General features: G+C 46.9%; 1 protein-coding gene across 1 annotated transcript; it reads left to right on the forward strand.

Moving 5' to 3' along the window:
- The first annotated feature begins 573 nt into the window (after positions 1 to 573).
- On the forward strand, positions 574 to 25166 carry LOC140507484 (uncharacterized). Its single transcript, XM_072615558.1, has 9 exons — positions 574 to 813; positions 1600 to 1764; positions 3273 to 3844; positions 5719 to 5810; positions 11612 to 11793; positions 14003 to 14550; positions 18352 to 18403; positions 22373 to 22573; positions 23407 to 25166. Exons 2-9 carry the CDS (start codon positions 1605 to 1607, stop codon positions 23979 to 23981), a joined length of 2382 nt encoding a protein of 793 aa, XP_072471659.1. The 5' UTR covers positions 574 to 813; positions 1600 to 1604; the 3' UTR covers positions 23982 to 25166.
- The last annotated feature ends 412 nt before the right edge of the window (positions 25167 to 25578 follow it).

Consider the following 25578-nt stretch of genomic DNA (forward strand, 5'->3'; position numbering starts at 1 on the left):
AGAAGTAGGACTTAAGTTGAACCTTAAAGAGCACAGAGGATTTGGGGATGGAAAGAGGGGAGGAGAGAGCATTTCTGGCAGAGGTGCAAGTGATGGTAAGCAAAAATGTAGCATACCTTCAAAACTGGAAGTGTCAGACATAGCATCACAGATTTAAAGCTGGGAGGGGCCTTAGAACATCCGCTGGTCCAAATCACCTCACCCCCAATCTCTACCATTTTACAGATGAGGAAACTGAGACACAGGGAGGAGTCAAGTGACTTCCTAAGGACACACATGTAGTGAGTGAAAGATGCAGAATTTGAATACAAGTCCACATAGCCAAATCTCAGCTCTCTCATTGCACTGAAGAGGAAATGGGCTCAGGAAGGAAGTTAGAACTTGTGCAAATTAATGATCAGGTCGTGCTCTTGCTTAATTGCTCTCCCCACCCCCATCATGGCTCTTTAAGGAGGTTCTGGTTCCCACAAATGGTCTATTGTCCCCTCCAGATTTCATCCATGCCCCGCCAGCCACCTGACACCCCAGGCCCCCTGCCAGAGGGGACCTCCCTCACCCCAGCTTCCCCTTCCATTTCTCAGAAGCCTCCCCATTTGTGCTGAGCTTGTCTGTTTCTCTGGTGGAACCCCACCAGGATTTACTGGTCAGGAAAGGAGAAGTGGGAAGGGATGTGAAAATTGGCACCCTTCTCTAAAGGAAGGGTAAGGTCATTTCCCTTCAGGACCCAGTGGCTCCCCTTCCTGAAGGGCGCAGACGGCTAGAGCCAGGCAGTCAGTGGAAACATCTCACCTAAGCCCAGCACCCCACGGGCAGGTAAGACCTGAGAGGTCTGCCTCATTTTAGGGGCGCTGGGACTTGGGGCTGGGGCCTGAGTTCAGATCCAGTGAGCTGGAATTGGGGCTGAGGCTAAGAAATCATTTCCAGGGTCAGGATTCTCCCAAACATTGCCTCGGAAGCATCTGGGAACCAGGATCATGGTTAGGGGATAAAAAAAAATGACCAAGGGATGAGAGGGCTGAGGAGATAGAACTGGGGGTGGGGTGGGAGTGGGAGAGAGGATAGACCTGAAGGACAATTGGAGTTGGGGAAAGGGAATTGAGGAATCTGGGGATAAAAGGAAGGGAGATGATAATATGGGAGATGGACCTAGGGAAGAATGGGTAGGAAGAGGATGGAATTTAAAGAGGAAAGGGGAAAAGAAAACCAGGCTTCAGGATGCTGGATGGAAGGGGGAATGTGGGTGGGGTCCCACATGCTCAATGCCCGCTTCTCTCCCTTGGTCCGTTCTCCATTAACCCTCCCTCCCAGCACAGCATCAAGCCTGCGCTTCTGATGCCTTTGCCTCTCAATCCCATCTCTCCTTCTTGCCCTCGGGAGCAACTCCAGGGATCCCTCACCTCTGTCACTATAGCCCAAGGAGAGTGATGGGGAGGACTGCCACACCTGCCACAGGCCTCCTCAGAGACAGATGTCTGACTGTGATCTTTTCTGAGCCTGGTGCAGCTGGGATGGGTCTGAATAGGGCAGGAGGAGGATGAGACAAGGGAATTGATGGGCACCTGCGTCTGAACCCTTCTGGTGTGGCCTTTCTCTTCACAGGCAGCATGGCCTCCTGGTCCTGGCTGGCAGCCTGCATGCTGGCCCTGTGCCTGGGCTCCACCTTGTCACAGAATGTGTGCAGAGCTCCTGATGGGAAGCCGGGGCAACCTGGAGCCCCAGGGCTAGATGGGCGCCCAGGACCTAAGGGAGAACGTGGTGAGCAAGGTAAGTATGGCCTCCAGGACAAATGCCTTCCTTCTTGCTCCAGGCAAGCCAGCACCAGAGCCCAGGGTGAACTTGGAGAGTAGGGATGGGGCTGTGAGACAGAGCCCAGGGTGAGCTTAGAGGCTGGGAAGGGGGAGGGGAGCTGAGGGATTCTTCAGCAAGGTGTAGTGATAGGACCACGGACTAAGGGGCAGAAGATCTGGATTGAAATCCCAATTTTGCCACTGACTGACTAAGTGACTTTGGGCAAGTCATATTCACGTTTCTGGATTTCAGTTTCTCCCCCTCTCCCTCCCCCATTTAAAAAATAATGAAGGAAATGGGCTGTGTAATTTTCATGGTCACTTTCTCTAGCTCTAAATTCTGTAATGCCCCAAACACCGAGCCCAGGCAGAAAGGGTCAATGAACAGAGGTTTGGGACAATCCCCGACTGAACACAGCTCCCCAACTCCACTAAGGCCAACCTGAGCTCTGGCTTTCAGGGCATGGAAGGAAAGAAAAGGATCTTAGGAAAGAGAAAAAATTCATTTGGAGCTGAACCAGGTATCATAGGCCACTTAGTTCAATCTCTCCATTTTGTGGATGTGGAAACTGAGACCCAGAGAGGAGAAATGACCTGGCCAAGGTCACACAAATAGTAAGAGGCAGAGGTGAGGTTCCAATTCAGCTTCTCTGTTCCCAAATACAGTGCTCATTCAACAGCACCAGAATAGAGGGAAAAAACAAAAACCAGGCAATTTGCCCTGATGTCTGTGTTCTGTGGATTCCCAGGATCCATCCTACCTCCCAGACAAATAGAAGCCAGTGTACCCCTTCCTCAACTGAGCAAAGGAGCTCAGACAGTACAGAGTGATCCTTCTCCCTTTCACCTCTGGGACAGATTCACCAGAGCAGTTCTAGCAAATGAGAAAAATGGCAACATATGGCTTTAGTCCTAGCTTGACCACTGGCCAGCTGTGAGATCTTAAGGAAGTCACTTTCCTTCTCTCAGTCTGGGTTTCCTCATCATTAAAGTAAGAGGGGTAGGACTGAAGGATCTCGAAAGTTCCTTCCAGTTCTGGCATTCTGTTTTTTGAGGTCTCTTCCATTACTAATAATCTAGATTCAAACATTTTATGTTTTAAGGCTCCTTCCAGGATATTCTGTGTTCTAAGGCCCCTCCCAACTCTGACATTCTGTGCCCTTAGCACACCCCCCCCCCCCAATATTCTATGTTCTAAGGGATCTCTCAGTTCTAACATTGTGTTCTAAGGTCACTCCCTGCTCTGACATTCCATGTTCTAAGACCCCTTCCAGAGCTGCCTCTCTATATTCTTACATTCTGTCTTCTAAGACTTGCAGATCCTTATTGCTTAGCTTCACCCACATGTGACCCATGTCCCATCCTAGGGCACAGCCCTCAAGGTCCCTCCAAAATCACTGCAGCTAAGCTGGGGTCTCTGAGGCTCAGACCACAGTCTCCCAGGATGATCCATACACTCAGTCACTGAAATTTATTTCCCAACAGGGGCACCAGGAGCAAGGACAGGAGTCCGGGGTCTCAAGGGGGATGAGGGTGAACCTGGTCCCCCTGGAAAGCCAGGGAATCGAGGTTTAGGGGGTCCACCTGGCCCCCAAGGACCCCAGGGAATACCTGGAGAGAGTGGTCCCAAGGGAGAATTGGGAAGAATTCAAAACCTGATCAAGCCAGCCTTCTCAGCAATCCGGAAGAACCCACCACAGGATAGGAATGTGGTCATATTCGACAGCATTATCACCAACCAGGAAGGCCACTATCACAGCAACACGGGCAAGTTTATCTGTAATGTCCCTGGCTACTACTACTTTACCTTCCATGTGGTGTCCACTGGGGACCTGTGTCTCTTCATCGTGACCTCCAAGGGAGGCCAGGCCAGACGTTCCTTGGGCTTCTGTGACAACAACAGTAAGGGAATTTATCAAATCAACTCTGGTGGCACAGTGCTGAAACTGGCTGAGAGTGACCAGGTGTGGATCGAAACAGATCCCCAGAGGGGAAACAAGATCTACAATGGTCGAGATGTCAACAGCATCTTCAATGGCTTCCTACTTTTCCCCTCCAACTGAATTTGGGGCCCTAGGGTACAGTAGCTTGGAATGTACAGCAAAGACCAGAATCTCAGCTTGTGCCCTTCTAAGCCTTGCCATCCACACAGGATCACAGCTCTAGTGCTACAGGGGACCTCAGCGGTCATCACATCCAATGCCTTGATTTTACAGATGAGGACACACATGAGACTGTCACAGAGACACAGTGATAGAGCCAGGGTTACAAAGTAAATGTCTAAAGCAGGATGCTAACCCAGTGCCACCACAAAATACAGTCTACCTGTCTCTTGGGCAAGTCATTTAAATACAACCACCTCTATTTTTTAGTACCTGAAGAACTTTCCAAAGCATCGTGTTCACAAACACCATGGAAGGGAGGGAGGAGAAAGGTCATTATCCTCATTGGTCAGATGGAGAAATTGAGAAGGGTTATTATCCTCATTTGTTGGACGGGGAAATTGAAACTAGGAACTGAAAGACAGCTTGCTCTAAACCACAAGGCCAATGTCAGGGCTGGTGTTTGCATTATCTCACATGGTCTCCACATGTAACTCTTGCCTCTCTGTAAAACGTGAGAGGGATCCTTTGGATGCCTGAAGGCAGGAGGGGATGGACCAGGTGATTGGTCTCTTGAGGTATTTTCTAGCTCTGGGATCCAAAATGCTCTCTCCCTGTCCTTGAGCCCCCAATCCCATAGTAGCTTCCTTCTGCCCCAAGCGTGGGGCCATCAAAGCAGCCTCTGCCAGAGCAAATATTCCATGCCAAAATCCACATCTTTGCCTAAACTTGTCTACCCTCTGCTTGGCCTTCCCACTTCTGAAGAAGTCCCTCTCCAGGACTTTGGCATCCCTGTGCTGATGGCTGTCCTCCCTCCTCTATCCAGTCTCACTCATGGGTTGGACTTCGCCCCTCTTCTGCAGCCCTGGGCCCACCAGATTGCTCCTTCCAAGACACTTCTGCCTGTGCCTAGACCCCCAGTGCTGAGGGAGACAGTGATCCCCTTGCACCCTCAGCACAGCATGTAACCACCTGAACTGAGGTTTTAATAAATAAACAAAGTAATTCAGTTCTTTCTGCCTTCTTCTTATTTTCTTTCAGGTATGGGCTAGAGTGGAGACAGGGAAAGGATGAGGTGAGGATGGGGTGAAAAGCTTATAGGAGAATGGAGCTGAGAGAGGAAAGTCCTAGGGGAGATGAGGCCAGAAGGATGGGAAGGGGATACTGGAAATGTGGAATTAGGAAAAGGGGAATGGGAAAGAGGTAATGGAGCTGAGAAAGGATGGTCCTTGAGAGAATGGGATTGGAAGGATGGGCCTGGGGAGACATGAGAATGGAAGACTCAGTATGTGCCAAGGAAAAGGGCAACAGAGGTAGGGATAATAGGCTTTTTGAAGAGACAGGACTAGGAAGTTGAAGCTATAGGAATGGGTGTATAGGGTTAGTAAAATGGAGATGAGGATAAGGGTGGGTAGGGATGGGAATAGGGAATGTAGATCAGGAGATGAAGGTTTAGGGATGGGGAGGCTGGAGAGGGAAATGGGGGGAGGGGAGGATGGGGAAAGGGAGCTGCGGGAATATTCTCAGGGGAAGTAGAGGGGAAGCCAGTTGCTCCTTCTCTACTCTGACCTTTCCGCCCTTTTTCCTTCACTCTTGGCCCCTCACCAAGCCACCTCTACCATGTGTCTCAGCCTTAAATCCCCTCCTTCATCTCTGGATGAGACCCTCAGAAGTGTATTCAAGGGCTCCTTATTTCTCCCTCTACGTCCTGACACCAAACTGGAAGGGATGGAGGGGTGGAGGTGGGGGAGGAAGGTGTTCAGAATGGGGAAAAATGTCCTGGGTGGCACAAAGCTGGTGATAAACCATGTGCCCCACTCCGGGAAAAGCCTTTCTTTGTGGGCTGTGGCCGCCACCTGCTGGCCAACACCTGTCTGCACATGAAGGTCATTCCCAGTCAGTCATCCACCGAAAACCACAGGTATGAGCATGGCCAAGGCTGAGATTCTGTCTAGGATGGGCGCATGGAGCCTGGGGGAAGCCACAGGGACCAGCATCGGCTCGGTAGCAGCAGAAGTTCAGGGTATCACAGAATCACAAATGGGGGAAAGAGAAGGGACTCTAGAATAGAGAAAGTTAAAATTGAGAATGTTAGAGCTGGAAGGGACCAGAGAGGTCCGTCCAATCACCCTACTCACAGAAAAGGAAAGTGATTTAGCCAAGGTCAAACAGGTCTCCCTGGGTCCGAGTCTGTGAACTTTGCACTCCATTGTCGTAAGAATAATAAATCAATAGAGCCTTGAAGACTTCTACAGCACTTTACATATTTTAATCTTTACAGCAACCCTGTAAAATTGGTGTTATTTTTATCCCCATTTTACAGACAAGGAAACTGAGGCTGAGAGATGGTAACTGACTCCCCCAGGGTCACACAGCTACTAAGTGTCTAAGGATACCTGATTCCTATCTCCTATGACACCTTAGTCTGACCCTGTATCCCCACTGGCTTTGACCCATACTGTCCCCTCTCTCTCTTAGGCTTCTACTGCTTAGGGCACTGGATTCCGTGTTGTGTATCCAGTCATGGGAATAGATCAGGGTGAGCTGTTCACATAAACTCTTCTTCTGAGACCTTTCCAACTAAAGGTGCCTATCCCCCTCTGACTTGAGGCACATTGCCTCTGCACTCCCACCTTGAATCTCTCTTCTATCCATGGGAAATCCCAAGAATTTCCCTGCTGCATGGATTAAGATATTGGAGGACCCTGATTAAATGTTAGCTAGAAGGAAGAAATGATATAACATCTATGAAGCCATTATCGGTCATTAACACCTAAGAAAAGCTTAGCTTATTAGACTTGCCAGTCTTCTAACAAGGCCTTGAAAGAATAGGAGGAAGCAAGCGAGGAAGCAAATCCAGGAGAAGTAGGCTGGGGTTCTGCCTCTGCCCCTAAGTCCTTGTGGGACACTAGGGTCATCATTTCCTTTCTCTGAGCCTCAGTTTCCTCCTATATGAAATGAGCAAGTTGAACCAGATGGCGTCTAAGGGCCCTCCCAGCTCTGACGTTCTGTGTTCTAAGGGCCCTCCCAGTCCTGACATCCTGTGTTCTAAGGGCCCTCCCAGCTCTGACATCCTGTGTTCTAAGATCCCTCCCAGCTCTGACATCCTGTGTTCTAAGGGCCCTCCCAACCCTGACATCCTGTGTTCTAAGGGCCCTCCCAGCTCTTACATCCTGTCTTCTAAGGGCCCTCCCAGCCCTGACATCCTGTGTTCTAAGGGCCCTCCCAGCCCTGACATCCTGTGTTCTAAGATCCCTCCCAGCTCTGACATCCTGTGTTCTAAGGGCCCTCCCGGCTCTGACATCCTGGGTTCTAAGGGCCCTCCCAACTCTGACATCCTGTGTTCTAAGGGCCCTCTCAGCTCTGACATCCTGTCTTCTAAGGGCCCTCCCAGCCCTGACATCCTGTGTTCTAAGGGCCCTCCCAGCCCTGACATCCTGTGTTCTAAGGGCCCTCCCAGCTCTGACATCCTGTGTTCTAAGATCCCTCCCAGCTCTGACATCCTGTGTTCTAAGGGCCCTCCCAACCCTGACATCCTGTGTTCTAAGGGCCCTCCCAGCTCTGACATCCTGTCTTCTAAGGGCCCTCCCAGCCCTGACATCCTGTGTTCTAAGATCCCTCCCAGCTCTGACATCCTGTGTTCTAAGGGCCCTCCCGGCTCTGACATCCTGGGTTCTAAGGGCCCTCCCAACTCTGACATCTTGTGTTCTAAGGGCCCTCCCAGCTCTGACATCCTGTGTTTTAAGATCCCTCCCAGCTCTGACATTCCATGTTCTAAGGCCCTTCTAGCTTCAATATTCTGTAATTACCTGGTTCTTCCCTTTTGCAGGAAGCTCCCCACCTTCCCTTTTGACCCAGGTTCTTCCTAATCCCCAGCACTTTGTTCACCCTGTCATACTCTCCCCCTCACCCAAATCAGTCCAGAGGTTCTGGGCTTGGACCATGAATAAAGAGTTTCTCAGCCCCCTATCTCCCCACTCCAACCCCCATTTTATGCTCCTCCCCCACCTTCCCAAGACCTCCAACATTCTTGTTCCCAGGCTGAAGCTTGGGAGTAAGTGAAAAAGGGGCTCCCCCCACAAGGAGAATTGTCATGAGCCCCTCTAAGTCAATCCTCCCAGGCTGTGAGCCAGACTGAAGAGCAATGAAAAAGCCCGTTTGGGCCGAGCACAGGATCTGATTTGGGGAGTGCTGAATCTAAAATCAGTCAACAAGCCTTAATTGTCTACTGTGTGTCAAGCACTGTGCTAGGCCCTAAGGATCCTGAGACAAAAATGAAGCAAACATTTGATCACTGAGATACACTGATAGACTGTTTTTACACTGATTTTAATCAGCTCAAGGAGAGCCCTGAATGTCAAGCTGAGGAGCCTGGGCTTAATGCTAGAGCCAATGAGAGCCATTGAAAGTGCTTGAGCAGAAGAGGGTCTTTTGGGGATTTAGGAAAACTAATCCTTAAGCCTGTCCAAGATGGAGAGAGGGGAAGGGTTGTGCAGGGAGGTGAGAGCTTTCTCTAACCCTCCAAGGTCACCTTTCCTCCATTCTGGATATTTTTGTTATTCAGTCATACCCCACTCTCTGTGACCCTTTGGGGGCTTTTCTTGGCAAAGACACTGGAGTGGTTTGCTGTTTCTTTTTCCAATCATTTTACAGATGAGGAAACTGAGGCAAACTGGATTAAGTGACTTGCCCAGAGTTACACTGCTAGTAAGTATCTGAGATCAGATTTGAACTCAAGTCTTCCTGACTTGAGGCCCAAGGCTCTGCCTAGTATGCTACCTGGCTGCCCCACTCTGAATATAGTCCTTCTTGTTATTTGTGTTGTCTTTCTTGTTAGGATGTAAACTCCTTGAAGGAGGAACTCTTTTTTGCTTTTCTTAGCACCACCTTAACACCGTGCCTAGTACACAGTAAGCTTAATAAATGTTCCTTGATGGACTGTTTTCTTCCCTCCTACTCAGCGCTTGAATTTATTACATTCAAATCTGGCTTCAAAACACTCCATGTGTGTTTGTTGGGATGCACCTGCTATGTCAAAACAAAATGAGCAGATTCATTTTTTTTAAATCAGCTTCCCGGGCTGGTGTCCTATAGAAACCCCAAGGCTTCCGTGTTCTTTGTCAGGTTCAGGGGTCCTGCTAGGGATAAACTTCTATTAACACCTCCCCAAAGCTGCCTGGTCAGTCTACCTGCCCTTCCTCCTTCCCTCCTCTCCTTTTCCATCTTTCCTGGTGGCATCTCCTCTAATCTTCCTTCCTGCCCCTCTCCCACTCCCCAGTTATGGTTGGGCAATGATCTCTGACAACTTCATCAAAGAAGGGAATGGAAGAAAGGGAAACCTCAGAAACTAGAGAACCATCCTTCACTGGAAGGGATGAGAGTACAGTAGAAGAAGACTCTGGATCCCAGGGAGAGAGTTGAGCTCAGTTTCCCAAAATCACTGATCACCTCTTCCATTCCAGACTCTTGCCATCCTCCACAGGCTTCGAACTCTCCATTCAGTACTCTCCTATTTCTGTTCTGGGATGGGAGGGAATATGCTCATCAAAATCATGAAGGCACAAAGAATTAGAAACCAAAAGACAGAAGAGGATCATGATACGGATATGGGGGAAGGGAACATTTTTAAGCACCCACTATATGCTAGGTACCATGCTAAACACTTTACAAATATGATAAACAGATGAATAGAAGAATTGACAAATAAACAGACAGACAGACAGATGATAGATAGATAGACAGACAGACGGACAGGCAGACAGATGGACAGACAGATGGACAGACAGACACACAGATGGATAGATGGATGGATGGATGGATGGATGGATGGATGGATGGATGGATAGATAGACAGATAGACAGATATAGATAAACAGATGGATAGAGATAGAGAAGAGATGGCAGGGTGTTTAGTGTTTCCTCTGTGCCAGGTGCTGTGTCAAGCAGCACTGAGGATACAAATTCAAGCAGATGAGAGTCTCTGCCCTTAAAGAGCTTCCATTCTAATGAAGGAGCTAGGGAGGGGAGGGGGGGAAGTGTCTTGAAGTGATTTCAAGACCCTGTTCCAGACAAGATGTGGCATTAGCTCCCCTAACAGAGCTGGTTTCCCAGAGTTCCAATGGAGATGAAAATGAAATTGATGACCTGAGACTGGACCACACGATAGGGAGATGAAAAGAGCCTTGGGCTTGTAGTTAGGTCTTGGGTTTGAGACTTGACCCTGACACTTAGTGAGTGTGTAACATTAGGCCATAAACTCCCCACTGTGGGTCTCAGGGAATTCACCTATAAAATGAGGGATTTGACGAGGTTGGCCAAAAGATGAAGAAATGAACCTGTCTCCTTTCTTGGCAGAGGTGGGGAGCTGGTGGTGAAGCACACTATCTGTCCTGTCAGATTCAGGTCATGGATTGGTGAGTTTTGCTGTGACTTTGTCTCCTTTCTTTTTTTTTCCTTTTTCCATCTTTATTTCAAGGAAAGATTCCCTGGATAGGGAAGGGAAGAAGAAAAGCTTCAGAAGTGAAGGTGATATAAAAAAAAAAAGAAGACATTAATAAAAATGAAAAAAAGACAAGCACTTGACTTAGGTGGTTTCTAAGATCCCTTTCAGCCCTAATGTCCCAAGTCTGTGAGTTACACCATCCAAGTACCAGAACAGGCTAGCTTTGTCCTTCCTCTTGAGAAAGGGACTCCTAGTTCCCCCCACCACCATTTGTCAACACAAAGGTTCCAAGAGATCTGGGTGGGTTTGCATGTGGTCAGCTTAGCTCAGCAATCCCCAGAGTCCCTATTTGGGGGAAACAAGGGGAAAAGAGGATGTGAGATCTGTGAGGGAAAGAGGGAGGGAGGAGATGAGGGGGGAGGGAGGAGATGAGGGGGGAGGGAGATGGGACATGGTGTCCCGGGGCTCCCCTCCCTCCCCCATTGACCAGACTTCCTTCTGCCTTCTGAGGAGGGAAGCACCACTTCTGTGAACAGGCCTAGAGCCTTACAGCTCCATCCCAAGAGGCAGCAGCCCCCAGGTGAGACTGGGATTTCTCCCTCCCACTATCTTCCCAGGGTTGACTGGTTAGCATGACAATATCTTGAGGGAGTTGAGGGAACAGAGGGAGGGAGAGAAGGAGAAAGGAGGGAGTTTTCTCATCCATAAAATTATCTCTAGATTATCTCTAAGGGCCTTTCAGCTCCAACAGTTTCTGTTCTGAGGTACCTCTCAGACCTGACAATTATGTTCTAAGGTCCTTTTGGGCTCTGACAATTGCATGTTCTAAAGTTCTCCCAAGCTGACATTCTGTATGCCAAGAAAGATCCCTTCCAGACTTCATGGTCTGTATTGTGACAACATTCTAAATGCCATCTCCCCACAGTCCTGAGACATAGCTCAGAGATTCCTAAGAGTCTTACTGAACATAGGACTCAGCAGAGAGAAGAGCATTAAGGGTAGGAGGGCAAGAAAGGTGGGAGTGGGGAAGAAAAGGAGGTCTCATCTTTCTTTTTGAAGCTTAGAGCCTGGGTTCAGGGAGAAAGCCCTTTCTTCCGGAGGGGGAGGCTGAGGGGGAGGGGGCTAAAGGCAAGCAAATGAAGGGGTGACCCAGAGCTAGCCTAGTTCTGGCCAGCTGGACTCCCAGCTTTGCCTTTCATCCCCCGTACTCCTGGTTGTTATTCTTTGGGGATGGGAGAGCCTGGGAGTTTCCTCCTTCAATGGTGCTGGGTTTTCCACAGGATGGACATGAAGCTGCCTCATGGCCACAGACTGAATTGGCTCCTGTTCCTCTTGGCCCTTCTGGGAGGGACCCAGGCTGACCCAGCCTCCAGCTGCTATGGGATCCCTGGAATGCCTGGCATGCCTGGGATTCCAGGGAAAGATGGTCGAGATGGAATGAAGGGGCCCAAGGGGGAACCAGGTAAGTCCTGTCAGCCTAAGGCAAGCCATTGAATGGGAAAGAGCAGAGAGAGGAGTGGGAGCAGAGGGAAGGGGGTGCCATGGGTCCCAGGGACCTTGCCTCAGTGTACAGTCTTCCCTGGTTCATAGGAGATGCTGCAGGATCATGCTAGCAGACGTCCAGCCTCTCGAAATGCAAACCTGTCAGGGAGCTCTATTGCATGCTCCAGAAGCAGGAAGACTCTCAGAAGGCTTCCTTCCCTCTCCCATGAGGGCACAGGACCCCATTTTGGAAGTTCAGAGGTGCCAGGGACTGTAGAAGAGAAGCGAGCTCAGCAACCAGTCCTATCCCCCCATTTTACTGACAAAGAAATTAAAATTGAGACAGAAGACACCTTCTGTACAAGGTCATGGTCCCATTAAGTGACCAAGTGAGAGCTAGAACCCAGGGTTCCTGACTCTAAGGGCACAGCAATGGTGTCATCTACTTATCACTACCAAACCTTGGGAAGAACAGGGACTCTGCTCTCTCCTCATTTCTCCCCTGCCCTGAGAATCTTAGTCATCAATTAAGTGAGGTGGGGAAAAGAGGGGGCCACAGCACCAGGGGACCAGAAAAGTATGGGAGTGGGATCTGACCAAAGACATCTGGGGGAAGGGTGGGATTGAGGAAGATGTATGTAGTGAATTGGGGCTCTGAATCTGTATGGCAGGATATTAAGGAGAAAGGTTGGCCACAGTGAGGGAGGGAGTCTGTTTGTGTGTATTTATACATGTGTGTGTTTGCAGTATCCCTACATGTGACCAAATGAGACAATAAAAATGACACATAATGCTAATGCACACTCACTTGGAGTTTAAATGTTGGTAGAAGATTCTGCGTGTGTGTGTTGTGTATGTTGTGTGTGTCGTATGTGTTGTGTGTGTGGTATGTGTGTTGTGTGTTGCATGCTGTGTATGTGGTGTGTGTGTTATGTTTGGTGTGTGTGTGTGTGTCTGATAAGCTTGTATGTATGTATAATCTGTGTGCATGTGAGTGTGTTATAGGGGGGGTCTGCATGGAGTTTTGCATGGAACTGTGTAACTTCATGTCAGCGTGAGACAATGCACTTGTTCAAGATTATATAACTGTGCAAGGTGTATGCAAATAATAAAATTAGCAATAATAACTAATAACAATAACACAGAGACATATAGAATGCTAAGGTGTACTAAGTACATCCTACTTCTAATAACTCTTAGTTATAACTCACCTTTATAGAGAGATCAAAAGTTTACAAAGCCCTCTTTCCATATAAAATCTCATTGGAGCTGCACATTCCAAGGAGGTGGTGGCTATTATTTCCCCAGTTTTGCAGAAGGGGAAACTGAGACTCAGAGAAGTTAGTGACTTACCCAGGGGAACACAGCTGGTAAGTATCTTAGGTAGGAGATAAACTTTGACTCCAGGTTCAAACCTCTCTACTCAATACACTGTGTGGTCTGTCTGCCTGTTTATCATTCTAAGGGTTCTAAGTGTTATGGTGATCAGAAATGATTTTATGGAGGAGGTGGACTGGGAACTGAGCCTTAGAGGATGGGCAGCATAGGGAGAGAGGGAGAAAAGGGAGACTTCACTTCTGAGAGGGGCATGATGGGAAGTAACCATGTATAAATTCATGGCACCTCAAAGTTGGAAGGAGCCCAGGGGAAGGGTGGTGCTAGTAAATCCCCACCTGAGCAGGAACTCCTTTTATAGTAAGAGCGTCGGGCATGAATTTAATGGATATAGAACCTTGAATATGGCATTTAATGACTCTAAGCCTTAGTTTCTTCATCTATAAAATGGGCATCAGAATACTCACATTGCCAATCTCAGAGGAATGTTATAGACACATTATAGGGATGTGCTAATTATTATGGATTATTGTTGTTCAAAATAATAAGCAATGTTTCTAGTAATGTATTCTGAGGTAGTAACAACAATAGCAATATATTTGTATAGCAGGTTAAGATTTATAAAATGCATCCTCCTCATGACAGCCCAGTGAGTTTGACAGTATAAAAATTATTCTTCCCAGTCTACAGATCCCAATACTGAGGCTCAGAGATACCATTTTACTTTGGTCTTTGTATGCCCAGTGCCTAACACAATATGTGGAATATAATACATGCTTCTTAAATTCTCATTGATGGATTGATCAAACTCCAGTACAGTGATGTGCTCTCTGAAATGTCCCATCTTCCCACAGGGATTCCAGCCATTCCCGGGACACGTGGACCCAAGGGCCAGAAAGGAGATCCAGGACTCCCAGGTCACCCTGGGAAGAATGGTCCCATGGGACCAGCTGGGCCCCCTGGTGATTCAGGCTCCCAGGGTCCACCAGGAATGCCAGGTACCCCTGGAAAATACAAGCTGAAGTACCAGTCGGTGTTCTCAGTGACACGGAAGACTCAGGAGTACCCAGAACCCAATAAACTGGTCAGATTCAACACTGTCATCACCAATCCTCAGGGGGACTATGATGTGACCACAGGCAAATTCACCTGCAAGGTGCCAGGTCTCTATTACTTTGTCTACCATGCATCCCAGACGGCCAACTTGTGCCTCTCCCTGTCTCTGAGTGGTACCAAAAAGGCCAACTTCTGTGACCATCTATCCAATAAAAAGCAGGTCACCTCAGGTGGGGTCCTGCTCCAAGTGGCACTGGGAGAGGAGGTGTGGCTGGAAGTCAATGACTTTAATGGCATAGTTGGCACTGAGGGTTCTGATAGTGTCTTCTCCGGCTTCCTGCTCTTTCCAGACTAGGACCTTTGGATAGCTTGTCCAGCCTTCTCTCCACCCATCATCTCCCTTGCTTGCCTCATGCTTTTTCTCCTACAAATAGAATGAAAGCTCTTTTGAAGGCAGGGGCTGTATCCCCAAGACCTGACACCTAGTAGACACCTAATAAATGCTTGTTGATTGATTGGAGGGTTCTCTTTCCTCCCTACCTATCAGCTGAGTCCTACTGTCTTAACTTGGGCAACCCATGCCAATCTCTCCCTCCCAGGCTCATGGGACACTGTCTGCCTCCCTATGAGCTCTGAGCATAGACCATTCTGGGTCGTAGCTAACTGGTCATGCATAGCACTCCTGCCTCCACAACCCGGCCGGGAGCTTCTAGAGGGCAGACCCTGGACACATTAGTATTCAATAAATGTTGGTCATGCTGATGAAGTCTAGGAGTCCTAAACCCTCTGGAAAGCCATCCTGGAAATCATAAGGGGCCCTTGAGAGTCAAGGAGAATTGTTTGTTGGTGTATTCTTCAGATGTGTTTTAAAGGCGTTTTTTATTTGTTTCTTCTGCCTTCATTAAAGCTATTAATACTCAAAGCCATTGAAAATGTGTTTGAATTCTCACAAGTATGTTTGAATATGTCAGGATAGCCTGGGATGGTGGGTATAAGTAGATACGCACACATGTACACACACATATTGGTGTGACCTTGGGCAAGTCACTAAAACCTCTCAGAGCTCTAGGCAATTCTCTAAGAATATAAGATGCATAGAGGGTGTCAATTGGCACTGGTGGAGGGCGTATCCTCCCCTGGGAGTTCCCTATACCAGTGAAATCACAAGTCCAGCCCCTATCCTTATATTTTAATGTGAATCTTGACTTCCACAGGAAAGCTCACTTAACAAATGACTCATCCATCATCCCAGAATCACTAACAGAGGTCTAATTAAGGCATCTGATCATTGTTCTTCCCTGTAGTGCACATTAACCAGGATACACAAAATACTCTCTAAGAGATATTAAAACTCATTCACCACCCTACAAGAGCCATGATGGGTCAGCTCGATCAACCAGAAAGATCTTGGTTTCTTGAATAGTAAAACAAGCAAACAAAAAGTTAGGGAGGGGGCAACTAGGTGGTATATTGGATAGAGCACTGGCCCTGGAATCAGGAGGATCTGAGCTCAAATCCAGCCTCAGACACTATCTGACTGTGTGACTCTGGGCCAGTCACTTAACCTTGATTTTCTCAAAAAAAAAGTCAGAGAGTAAAAGGATCTACATTCTTGTCCAATCTCTGAGCTCTGACAGAGCTGTATGATACTGAAGAAGGGAATAAGCATTTATACTGCACCTACTATATGCTAAACACTATGTTAAGTGCTTTATCAATATTGCCTCATTTAACCCTCACAATAATCCAGGGGTGTATGTGCTGCTTTTCTCCACACTTTACAGTTGAGGAAACTGAGGCAGACAGAGGTGAAGTGACTTGTCCAGGGTCACACAGCTGGTAAGTGTCTGAGGCTGGATTCAAATTTAGGTCTTCCTGATTCCAGCCCAGTGCTAAAATCACTGCATCTTCTAGTCTTTAGCTTCCTCCTCTATAAAAGCAAAGGGCAGGACCAAACACTTGTTGTATGGTCCCTTCCAGATCTCACAAGCCGTTCCTCTAGCTTCTGGGCATAGAAGGCCTTCATCCCCAGAGCATCATCAATTTCAGGCTAGAAAGGGACTCTAGAAACTGTCCCATCGAGCCCTGTCTCATTAAGATAGGGACAGATATAGATCTGCCATCCTAGTAGAAGAAGAAATTCCCAGGTGAGGGAAGTCCATCTACCAATGCAGGTTAGGATATGGTTCTAGATGTCTGCCTAGATCACTGAGAGGTTAAGGGACTTGCTTAATTATGATCACACATCCAGGATATATGGGGAAATCTGAACCCAGCCCTTTCTCTATCTAATGAGTTATCTTATTGTGCAGATGGAAAGCTTGAAACACAGACACAGGACCAATGTCTCACTCCACATGACAAAGGTAGAAAATGCCTAAACAAGCACATAAGCCAAGGTCCTCTGATTCCAAATCTTGCATTCTTTCCAGGAAACATACCTTGTCTCCAATATGTTGTGTTCTAAGGTTCCTCCCAGCTCTGACATCCTGTGTTCTAAGGTTCCTCCCAGCTCTGACATCCTGTGTTCTAAGGCATCTCCCAGCTCTGACATCCTCTGTTCTAAGGCATCTCCCAGCTCTGACATCGTATGTTCTGAGGTCCATTTGAAGTCTAACATTCTAACAATCTGACTCCCTTCTCCATCTCCCTTTCCTCCACCCCACTTCTCCACTATCCAGTGAAGCAAGGTATAAGAAGCTTGTAGCCCTGAGTTTCAGCAGATCACAAATCCCTGGGTTTCTGTGGAAGCCTTTGATGATGAATTGATTTGCATACTCTAGGCCATGGTTCCTTTGGGTTTCCAACTGCACTTTTGCCTGAACTGCCATTGAGTTTCTGGAATGAATCCTAGATCTGACCCCTCCCCCCCCACCCCGACATTTTTCTCTTGATCCTACAGAACCAAACTCGACACTGCATGTTCAGTAGAGTCAGGAGGGCTTAGGGCAAGAGGGAAAATGTGGGAAGGAAGAGGCTGGAAGGAGATAGAAGGCTGGGATCTGACAACACCTTAGATGGGGGCAGAAGGTGGGAAGAGAAAGTTGGGACTGGAGCAGAAGCCAAAATGCAATCCGTTTTCTCTCTCAGGATATATTCCTCCTTTGACTCCCTTTTGCTTTTCTGGTTGAATCTCTCTTCTCTCAAGTCCTTAGCACTATATTCTGTTGTAAATCACTTCCACCTCTGCCATAGGAACTGCAAGGGACCTGAGAGGCCATCTAGTCAAACTGCCTCATTTTACACCTGAGGAAACTGGGTCACAGTGAGGCTACATGATTTACCTAGGGTCACACAGTTAATGTCTGGGGTAATATTTGTGCAGACTAATAATGCCCTATTCACTGTGTTATGATGCCTATACATGCAATATGCCAAGAATCATCACGATTCTGACATTCTATGTTCCAAGGGACCCCCCTCCCCAGCTCTGACGTTCTGTGTTCTAAGGGTCCTTCTAGCTCTGGCATTCCATGTTCTAAGGGCCTTCCCATCTCTGACGTTCTGTGTTCTAAAGTCCTTCCTAACTCTAACGTTCTCTAGTTCTCTGATCAACAAATTTCAAATTTCTTACTGCATATAGATAATGGCTGGAGAGAGAAGGCAATCACTTGGCACCTGTCGGGAGGTGCCAAGTAGGGATGGAACACAAAGATAAGGGGTTTCAGGGGAAGAGAACAGACAAACAACTAAATTCACATTTTTGCTCCGGTTTTTTCCTGAGTACCAGACATACAGAGAGATGGTCAGATACAAGTCAGAGAATGGGGTCTTCAAGTGCATGGGTGGAACAAGGAGTGTTGGGGCAAAGAACAGTTTCGATTTCCCCATCTTCTTCAGAAGATCTTGAGGCCAGATGGCCTCTTGAGGGGGGAACTGAAGTCAAGACTTTAGTCCTTTTGGCCACCCAACTGCTGCTGAGCTGGCAGAATGTTACACCCCAAAGCCACAGGGTCAGTCCATTTGCTATAAATATCTAATTGGACTTCCACAACAGGACCTGAAACTGCCTGATGGAGCAGTAATGAAGGAGGGGAAAGGGAAAGAGGGTGTGGGGCTCCAGCCTGGCTCTCTGCACTTGGGGGTGGGGGAAAGGAGAGTGGACACTTCCCCCTTAGAGCTCAACGCAACCAGATTCCAATGACAGACTCCTGTCATCCTTGGGACCTCCTCAGACTGCAAGGAACTGACCTTCCCAGGTAAGCATGAGCTTCAGTGCCATAATGGAGATACTGAGTCCCAGTTGAGAGTAGGCAGGACAGGCATTTGACGATACTCAGTCCCAGTTGGGAGTAAGAAGGGCAGGCATTTGGGGATACTAAGTCCCAGTTGGGAGTAGGCAGGGCAGGCATTTGATCCATAGATCTAGAGATCATAGAATATTAGAAATGGAAGGGACTTTAGAACAGAGACTCTCAGAGCTGGGAAAGATCTCAGAAGATAAAATAGCAGAGCTACAAAGGACCTTAGAATATACACCTGCTGGGGATGGGACAGATCATAGTCCATCATCTCATTTTACAGACTGTAAAACTGAGACCTACAGCTTTTAGTTAAAGGAAAAGTGGGCACTAGGACCCAGGTCTCTCAAGCCCCTATTTCTGTACTCTCCCCTACTCTTAGCTTAGAGAATTGTGCATTTCTGTATGCTCCAACTCTCATCCTTTCTGATTTTGGTTGGAACTCAGAATTATCAGCTTCCTGAGAAGTCTCTCTTCTTGCCAGTTCCAAATCTTCTGAAGATAACTCTTTTCTTTCTCTAGCACTCTACCTCCAGCCCCCCGATGACTGGGTCCTTTTTAATCTTATTGTTTTATAACTCTCAGACTCTGACCTCTCCTGAAAGAGACAGGGACTACCCATCGAGAGAGATTAATAATTGGTCATCACAGAAGCCAGGGGTAGTAGAAATAACAGAGAAATGAAAGGTAGAAGATCTGGATTCTCATTCTGGACTTTACCACTAACTTTCTGTGTAAACTTAAGGAGTCACTGACCCTTCTTGGGCCTCGGTTTCTTTATTAGTTAAGTGACAGGGTCTTAGAGGTTCCTTCCAGTTACACCAGTCTAAAGCGATCACGTAATATATCTGAAACATAACTGTAATGTGAAGAGACTGCTTTGACAATCCACATTTGCAATGGGTCTAACACAGACCCCTCAATATAATTACTTCAGGACTAAAATACAACCAGGAGAACTAGAGGGAAGGAGAGCTGGATTTTGAGTCAAAAGACATTGGCTAGAGTCCTGGCTCCCTCATTTCCTAATTATGTGGGGAGGGGAATAAACATTCATTCAAACGACGTACTCTGTGCCAGGCACTATGCTAAGTGCTTTATAAATAACTACCTTATTTAATCTTTGCAACAACGCTATAAGTTATGGATTATCATTGTCCCCATTTTACAGTTGAGAAAACTGAGGCAGACAGAAGTTAAGTGTCTTTCCCAGAGTCACACAGCTAAGTTTCTGAGACTGAATTTTAGCTCAGGACTTCTCTCCAAGCTCTAGCATACCAACTAGCAAGTGACCCTGGGCAAATTGTTTCCAGTCTCCAGGCAGGTTTCAGTTTACCCATCTATAAAATGGGGACATTAATACCTTTACTACCTTAATTGCAGGGGTCTTATGAATTTCACGTGTGAAAGTTCTTTGTAAGGGAAACCACCCAACTCTCCCAAACTCTCCCAAAATTCTCCCCCAAAATGCTATATAATTATGACCAGAAGAAGAAATGAGAAATGTACCTCTCTGTTTTCCTTGGGAAGGTGGTAGACTTATACTATTAGATTTGATTGATTTATGACTTAGTTTTGATAATAAGCTTTTCTGCCTCTTTTTAAATTCTTTGTTACATGGGATGGCTTTCTAGGGGAGAGAAAAGTGGAAGTGGAAGTGCAAGCCTATAATAAGCTATCAATGAACAGTAAAAATATTTTTTTAAAGAAAGTACATCATCACCTAACAGAAATGATGATAGACTGGAGAAGGAAGGAGGGAAGAAGGGATGGAAGGAAGAGAAGGTAGAGAAAGAGGGAAAAGAAGAAGTAGAGAAGAAGGATTCAGAAACAATAACGAGTACGCATGGGCTGAGGTTTCCAAGAGGCTGGCTGCAGCTCAACATGAAATCAGAGCTACACCTGGGCTGTGTTGGGAAGTAGTGAGTTCTCCCTCACTGGGGATCTTCAGCTGAAAGTGTACTGTCCACTTGTCAGGAATGTTGTCAAGAGAATTTCTGCTCAGATACCTGTCAGGCTACAGAACCCTGAGATCCCTCTTAGACTCTAACCTCCATAAAAGGAGGAATTGTTTCATTCTTCTGCTTGGCACCCCCATTGCCTAGCACAGTGCCTGACCTAGAGCAAGTACTTAATAAGCACTTTGAGGGGAGGAAAGCAATCGGGGTTAAGTGACTTACCCAGGGTCAGCAAGTTACTAAGTGTCTGAGTCTGAATTTGAACTCAGGACCTCCTCACTCCAGGGCCTATGTTCTGTGCACTAAGGCATCTAACTGTGACTAATAAGTAGTAGTTGACTGGTCTCTCTGAAGATAATGATGGTGGTACTGGTAAGGATGACAATGACAAGGAATGAAATTAGAGGTGGGGTATCACGCCAGTCACACATTCATAGGCAAAAGTGAGTTTGGCATAGGTGGGTTTGGGAAATCTCTTTGAATCCCTCATGGCAAACAGATCCCACTGGAAACTGAAGGCTGGTGGGGCTGGACAGCTCTGAGCTGACTGTTGGCATGATCAACCACAAGAGCAGGAGGAGAAGATGCCTCCTGCCTCAAGTCTCTCCCACTGGAGTCAGGGAGATAAGACCAAGCAGGGAGATAGTGGGTCCCCTGTCCCCGGAGGTCATTAAGTGCAGGTTGGGTGACTATTGATCCAGGTGAGTGGAGAGGGAATACTTGCTCAGGTAAAGGTTAGGCTAGTCTCTCCTCCTGCGTTGAGATTTTGTGACTAATGTTCAGCCAGCTTTCACTAAGAACCTGCTACGATGTTCCAGGCACTGGGCATACAGAGACAAAAATGGAACCCTGTCCACAGGGAACCCACAGTCTATTGAACAGATAATGACACAGGACAGTGTTTGATAAAGGAAACATGAGAGGTACAGATAGTAAGTACTCAGAGCAGTGACAGAGCAATCAAGGAGGGGATGTCATCATGGAGGAGGTGAGTGTGAACTAAGTCTTGAAGATAAGACTGGATGTGGAGGGACAGAGAGGGAGGAAAGAGGGCATTCTGGAGAGAGAGAAAGGGACAAGCAAAAGCATGGAGGTGGGAAAAGGTATTAGGAGACCAAGATGCCTGAAGCAGAACATTTATATTGGGGAGGATTATATGTTAGAATTTAGATCTGGAAGGAACCTATAACTCAAAGTACAGCTAGAAAGTACCTTAGAACACAGGACGTCAGAACTGTAATGGACTTTAGAACTCAGAATGTCAGAGCTGGGAGGGCCCTTAGAACACAGGATGTCAGAGCTGGGAGGGCCCTTAGAACCCAGGATGTCATAACTGGGAGGGCCTTTAGAACACAGAATGTCAGAGCTGGGAGGGCCCTTAGAACCCAGGATGTCAGAGCTGGGAGGGCCCTTAGAACACAGGATGTCAGAGCTGGGAGGGCCCTTAGAACACAGGATGTCAGAGCTGGGAGGGCCCTTAGAACGCAGGATGTCAGAGCTGGGAGGGCCCTTAGAACACAGGATGTCAGAGCTGAGAGGGGCCTCTAAGACTCAGTTCAAAAACCACCTTCTGTAGGCAAGCCCATTCCCATATCCCCAGGGGTTTGAGCCTGCCCTTTCAAAATATCTTTCCATCTAGTCTGGATGTATCTTATATGGACCTAGTTACTTACATGGTGGCTTTCCCACTAGAATATAATCTCCTTGAGGGTAGAAAGGATCCTGTCCTTACCTTTGTTTGTATACACATAGGTATAAATGCCTGTTCATTGGTTGATATTTGTTGGCTGGTAATGCTGAGGATCTTTTTCTCTCTAACTGAAATGCCTAGAATCAGAGAAAGTCACCCTAAACTGTCTATCCACGCTCTTTGGGTCCCCTAAGAGCTGAGGAAAGAAATTTGTGTGTGTGTTTGTGTGTGTATGTTGTATTTATCTGTATGTCTGCGTGTGTCTGCTCATCCCTTTAGGAGGCAGCAGTAACAAAGTAGAGATGAAGATGAGACCTTTCGAGTGGGCATTGGTGGTGTTGCTCCCACTGGCCCTGGCTGTCGTCACACTGGCTGAGCAACCCTGCACTGGGCACCCTGCCATCCCAGGGATTCCTGGAATACCAGGGGTGGCTGGCAGAAATGGCAAGGATGGCAATCCTGGAATAAAGGGAGAGAAAGGTAAGAACGATATCTATGACTTGAATTATTGGAGAATTTCCCTCCCCCAACCACCTCCCTTCTCTCTAGGCCTTCATGAACTTATTCTCCGTCTACAAACACCCTAGGGAACATGAGTCAGGGAATTAATTCCAGTGGGGTAAGGTTGGGGGAAGGAATGATTTCTGTCTGTTTCCCTCCCCCCCCAAAAAGAGGACACGAACCAACAGTATAGTCACGTATCAATGGTATAGTGGGAAAAGATCTGACCTGGGAGTCCTTGTCACCCCCTACAGCTAGTTTGCTATATTACTTTGAGCAAAGCATTTCCTTTCTCTGACACTCAGTTTTCTTAGCTGTCTGATAAGAGGGTTGGGATAAGGTTTCCTCCACTTGTAACATTCTTTGATGCCTTCCACCCCTAATGCCCTTCCATTTCTAAATCTATAACCATAATATTCTGTGTTCTAATGTCCCCTCCAGCTTTAACATGTTGTGTTATAACATTTTATGTTCTTATGCCTATTCTAATTTCAGTATCCCACATTCTAAATTCTATTTTCTTTCAATTTATATCATAAAGCTCTTTCTGGCTCTAATATTCCATGTTCTAACATCTCTTCCCGATGTGACACTGTTTTGTGTTCTAATATCGTATAGCTCTAAGGTCCTTTCTAGCTTTAACATTCTGTGTTCTAACACTTTTTCCCATTCTTCTGATTTAAGCTCTAGTGGCTGACTTCCTACTGAGGGCCCTTCTGTCTCACTTCATTTTTTAAGGGTGTGTGGAATGATTAAGTGATTCTCCCCCAGGTTTATGAATTTAACCACTTTCCTTTTCTTTGCTTTGTCAGGACTGCCAGGAATATTGAGCGACTCTGGAGAAATTGGGGAAAAGGGAGATTCTGGAAGTCCTGGAAACCCAGGGAAAGTTGGTCCAAAGGGTCCCACTGGCCCCAAAGGCATGCCTGGGCTTTTAGGTCCCCCTGGACCTCCAGGTGAATCCGGAGATTATGGCAACATAATGAAGTCAGCTTTCTCTGCCTCAAGAACCATCCATGCTCAGTTGCGGAAGGACCAGGCCATCCGCTTTGACAGGATAATCACCAGGGAAGGCAGTGATTATGAGCCCCGGAGCGGCAAGTTTAGTTGCAGGACCCCAGGTCTCTACTACTTCACGTACCATGCTAGCTCCCGGGGCAACCTGTGTGTCATCCTGATCAAGGCGAGCCGAGGTGCAGCAAAGGAGGGAGTGGTGACCTTCTGTGACTTTGTCTACAATACCTTCCAGGTCACCACAGGTGGGGTGGTCCTCAAGCTGGCAGAGGGTGATTCTGTTTGGCTGGAGGTCAATGACAAAAATTCCATAGTGGGATTGGATGGAGCCAATAGCATTTTCTCTGGGTTCCTGATTTTCCCTGATATATGACCTGCTAACCCTAATCCTGTGTCTCTACTTTCCCCCTCACTGAGTTCCCATTCCCGCCCCCCACCAACTATTTTGACTCCACATAAAAATAAAGAATTTTAGAGCTACAAAGGACCTCAGAACCTAGGATGTCAGAGTTGCAAGTACCCTTAGAACGCAGAATGTCAGAGTTGGAAGGGCCTTAGAACACAGGATGTCAGAGCTGGGAGGAACCTTAGAATATAGGTTTTCCAATTTTCCAATTACCATCTAATCTAAGGCCCCTTTGGCCTCATGGTATTGAATGTCAAAGACGAAAAGAAACATAGAATGCCAGAGAAGTAAGGGACCTTAATGATCATTTCTTCTAACCCCCTTATTTTGCAGATTAGGAAACTGAGGCCCAGGGAAAGAATTAATTTACCTAACATCAAAAAGTAGCAGAGCTGAGTCCCCTAAATCCCAGGACAGTGACCTTTCCACTCTGCTTCATTCCTGGTTAGAGGATTGTTAGGTCTAACCTGAAGACAAAGTTTTCAGGGTCGATGGAGGCACTTTGTTTTGCTGCATTTGTAAGTCTTTAGATATATTGACTAGCTGCTTAGCAGAATTTGAGATGTTTTAAGCAGACCATCTCCTCCCTGCTCTACCACAAAATTCACCCCTGCTCTGCACACCACCTGAAATTACACAATACAGTTTATTCCCTGCTAAGTTTCTCTTTTATAGGATTTACTAAGAGAGGGAGTCTACAGTCTCTACCGTTCTAGTATGAATACATTTTTCAATTCCTGTCCCTGATTTACCAAAGAGACAAATTATTTAGGAAAAGGGAAGGTACAAAAGGGACCAGGCTGACATGGCTCTAGGTACATTTTACCAACGAAAGCAAGTTATGTTCACTTTGGAGATATAAAAGCACAGACCCAAGGAATAGAAGCACTGAGTGGGTCCTGGGAGATGAGCCTGTTCAATGTCTTCATTTCACAGATGAGGAAATTGAATCCTAGAGGAGAGAACTTTAGATCTGAACTTTGTCCAAGGTCATCCAGCAAAGTTAGTGATAAAATTGGGACTTGACCAGTTCTTCTGACCCCAAGTCCAAAACTCTTTCCACTATACCAGATGTCTTTTAACTTTCCCAGATTGTTTCTTTAAATCCTTACCTATTTCCCTGAGCAGTAAAGACTCTCAGAATGTTAGAAATCTGTGTTTGTGTGTTTGTGCCTGTGTGTGAAAGGAAAGAGAAAGATGTAGAAGTCTGAGTTCCATATTGAAGAGGTCCTAGATAAAAAAAAAAACCTTCTCTGGGGGAGATGGAGTGGTGGCTGTAGCTTTTACAGAGCAGAGAACTTGGGGTTCAAAAGAGAGAAGAAAGGGGAATTCAAGCTGTGCTAGGTTTGAGGAGCTAACTCCAAGGCTTGGGGAGGTGATCAGTCTCTCCCACTTAATTCCTCAATTTAGTAGCAATTTCTATGTTCCCAGTGATGTGGGGAGTCTTAATTCTGGCTGTACCAGAAAAGAAAAATTAAAACCCCACCTTACATATTACATACAGTGATACTGATGAGGAACATGGTATTATTCTAAAATTATTTTTGAAATGACTTTTGAAGAA

Source organism: Notamacropus eugenii, chromosome 5 (assembly GCF_028372415.1).
Source record: "Notamacropus eugenii isolate mMacEug1 chromosome 5, mMacEug1.pri_v2, whole genome shotgun sequence".
Lineage (NCBI taxonomy): Eukaryota > Metazoa > Chordata > Mammalia > Diprotodontia > Macropodidae > Notamacropus > Notamacropus eugenii.

Coding starts and splice junctions, on each gene's coding strand:
- LOC140507484 (XM_072615558.1), top strand. CDS start 1,605: ATGGCCTCCTGGTCCTGGCTGGCAGCCTGCATGCTGGCCCTGTGCCTG. Junction 5,811..11,611: donor TCATCCACCGAAAACCACAG/GTATGAGCATGG, acceptor GGTTTTCCACAG/GATGGACATGAAGCTGCCTC. Junction 18,404..22,372: donor CAAGGAACTGACCTTCCCAG/GTAAGCATGAGC, acceptor TCATCCCTTTAG/GAGGCAGCAGTAACAAAGTA.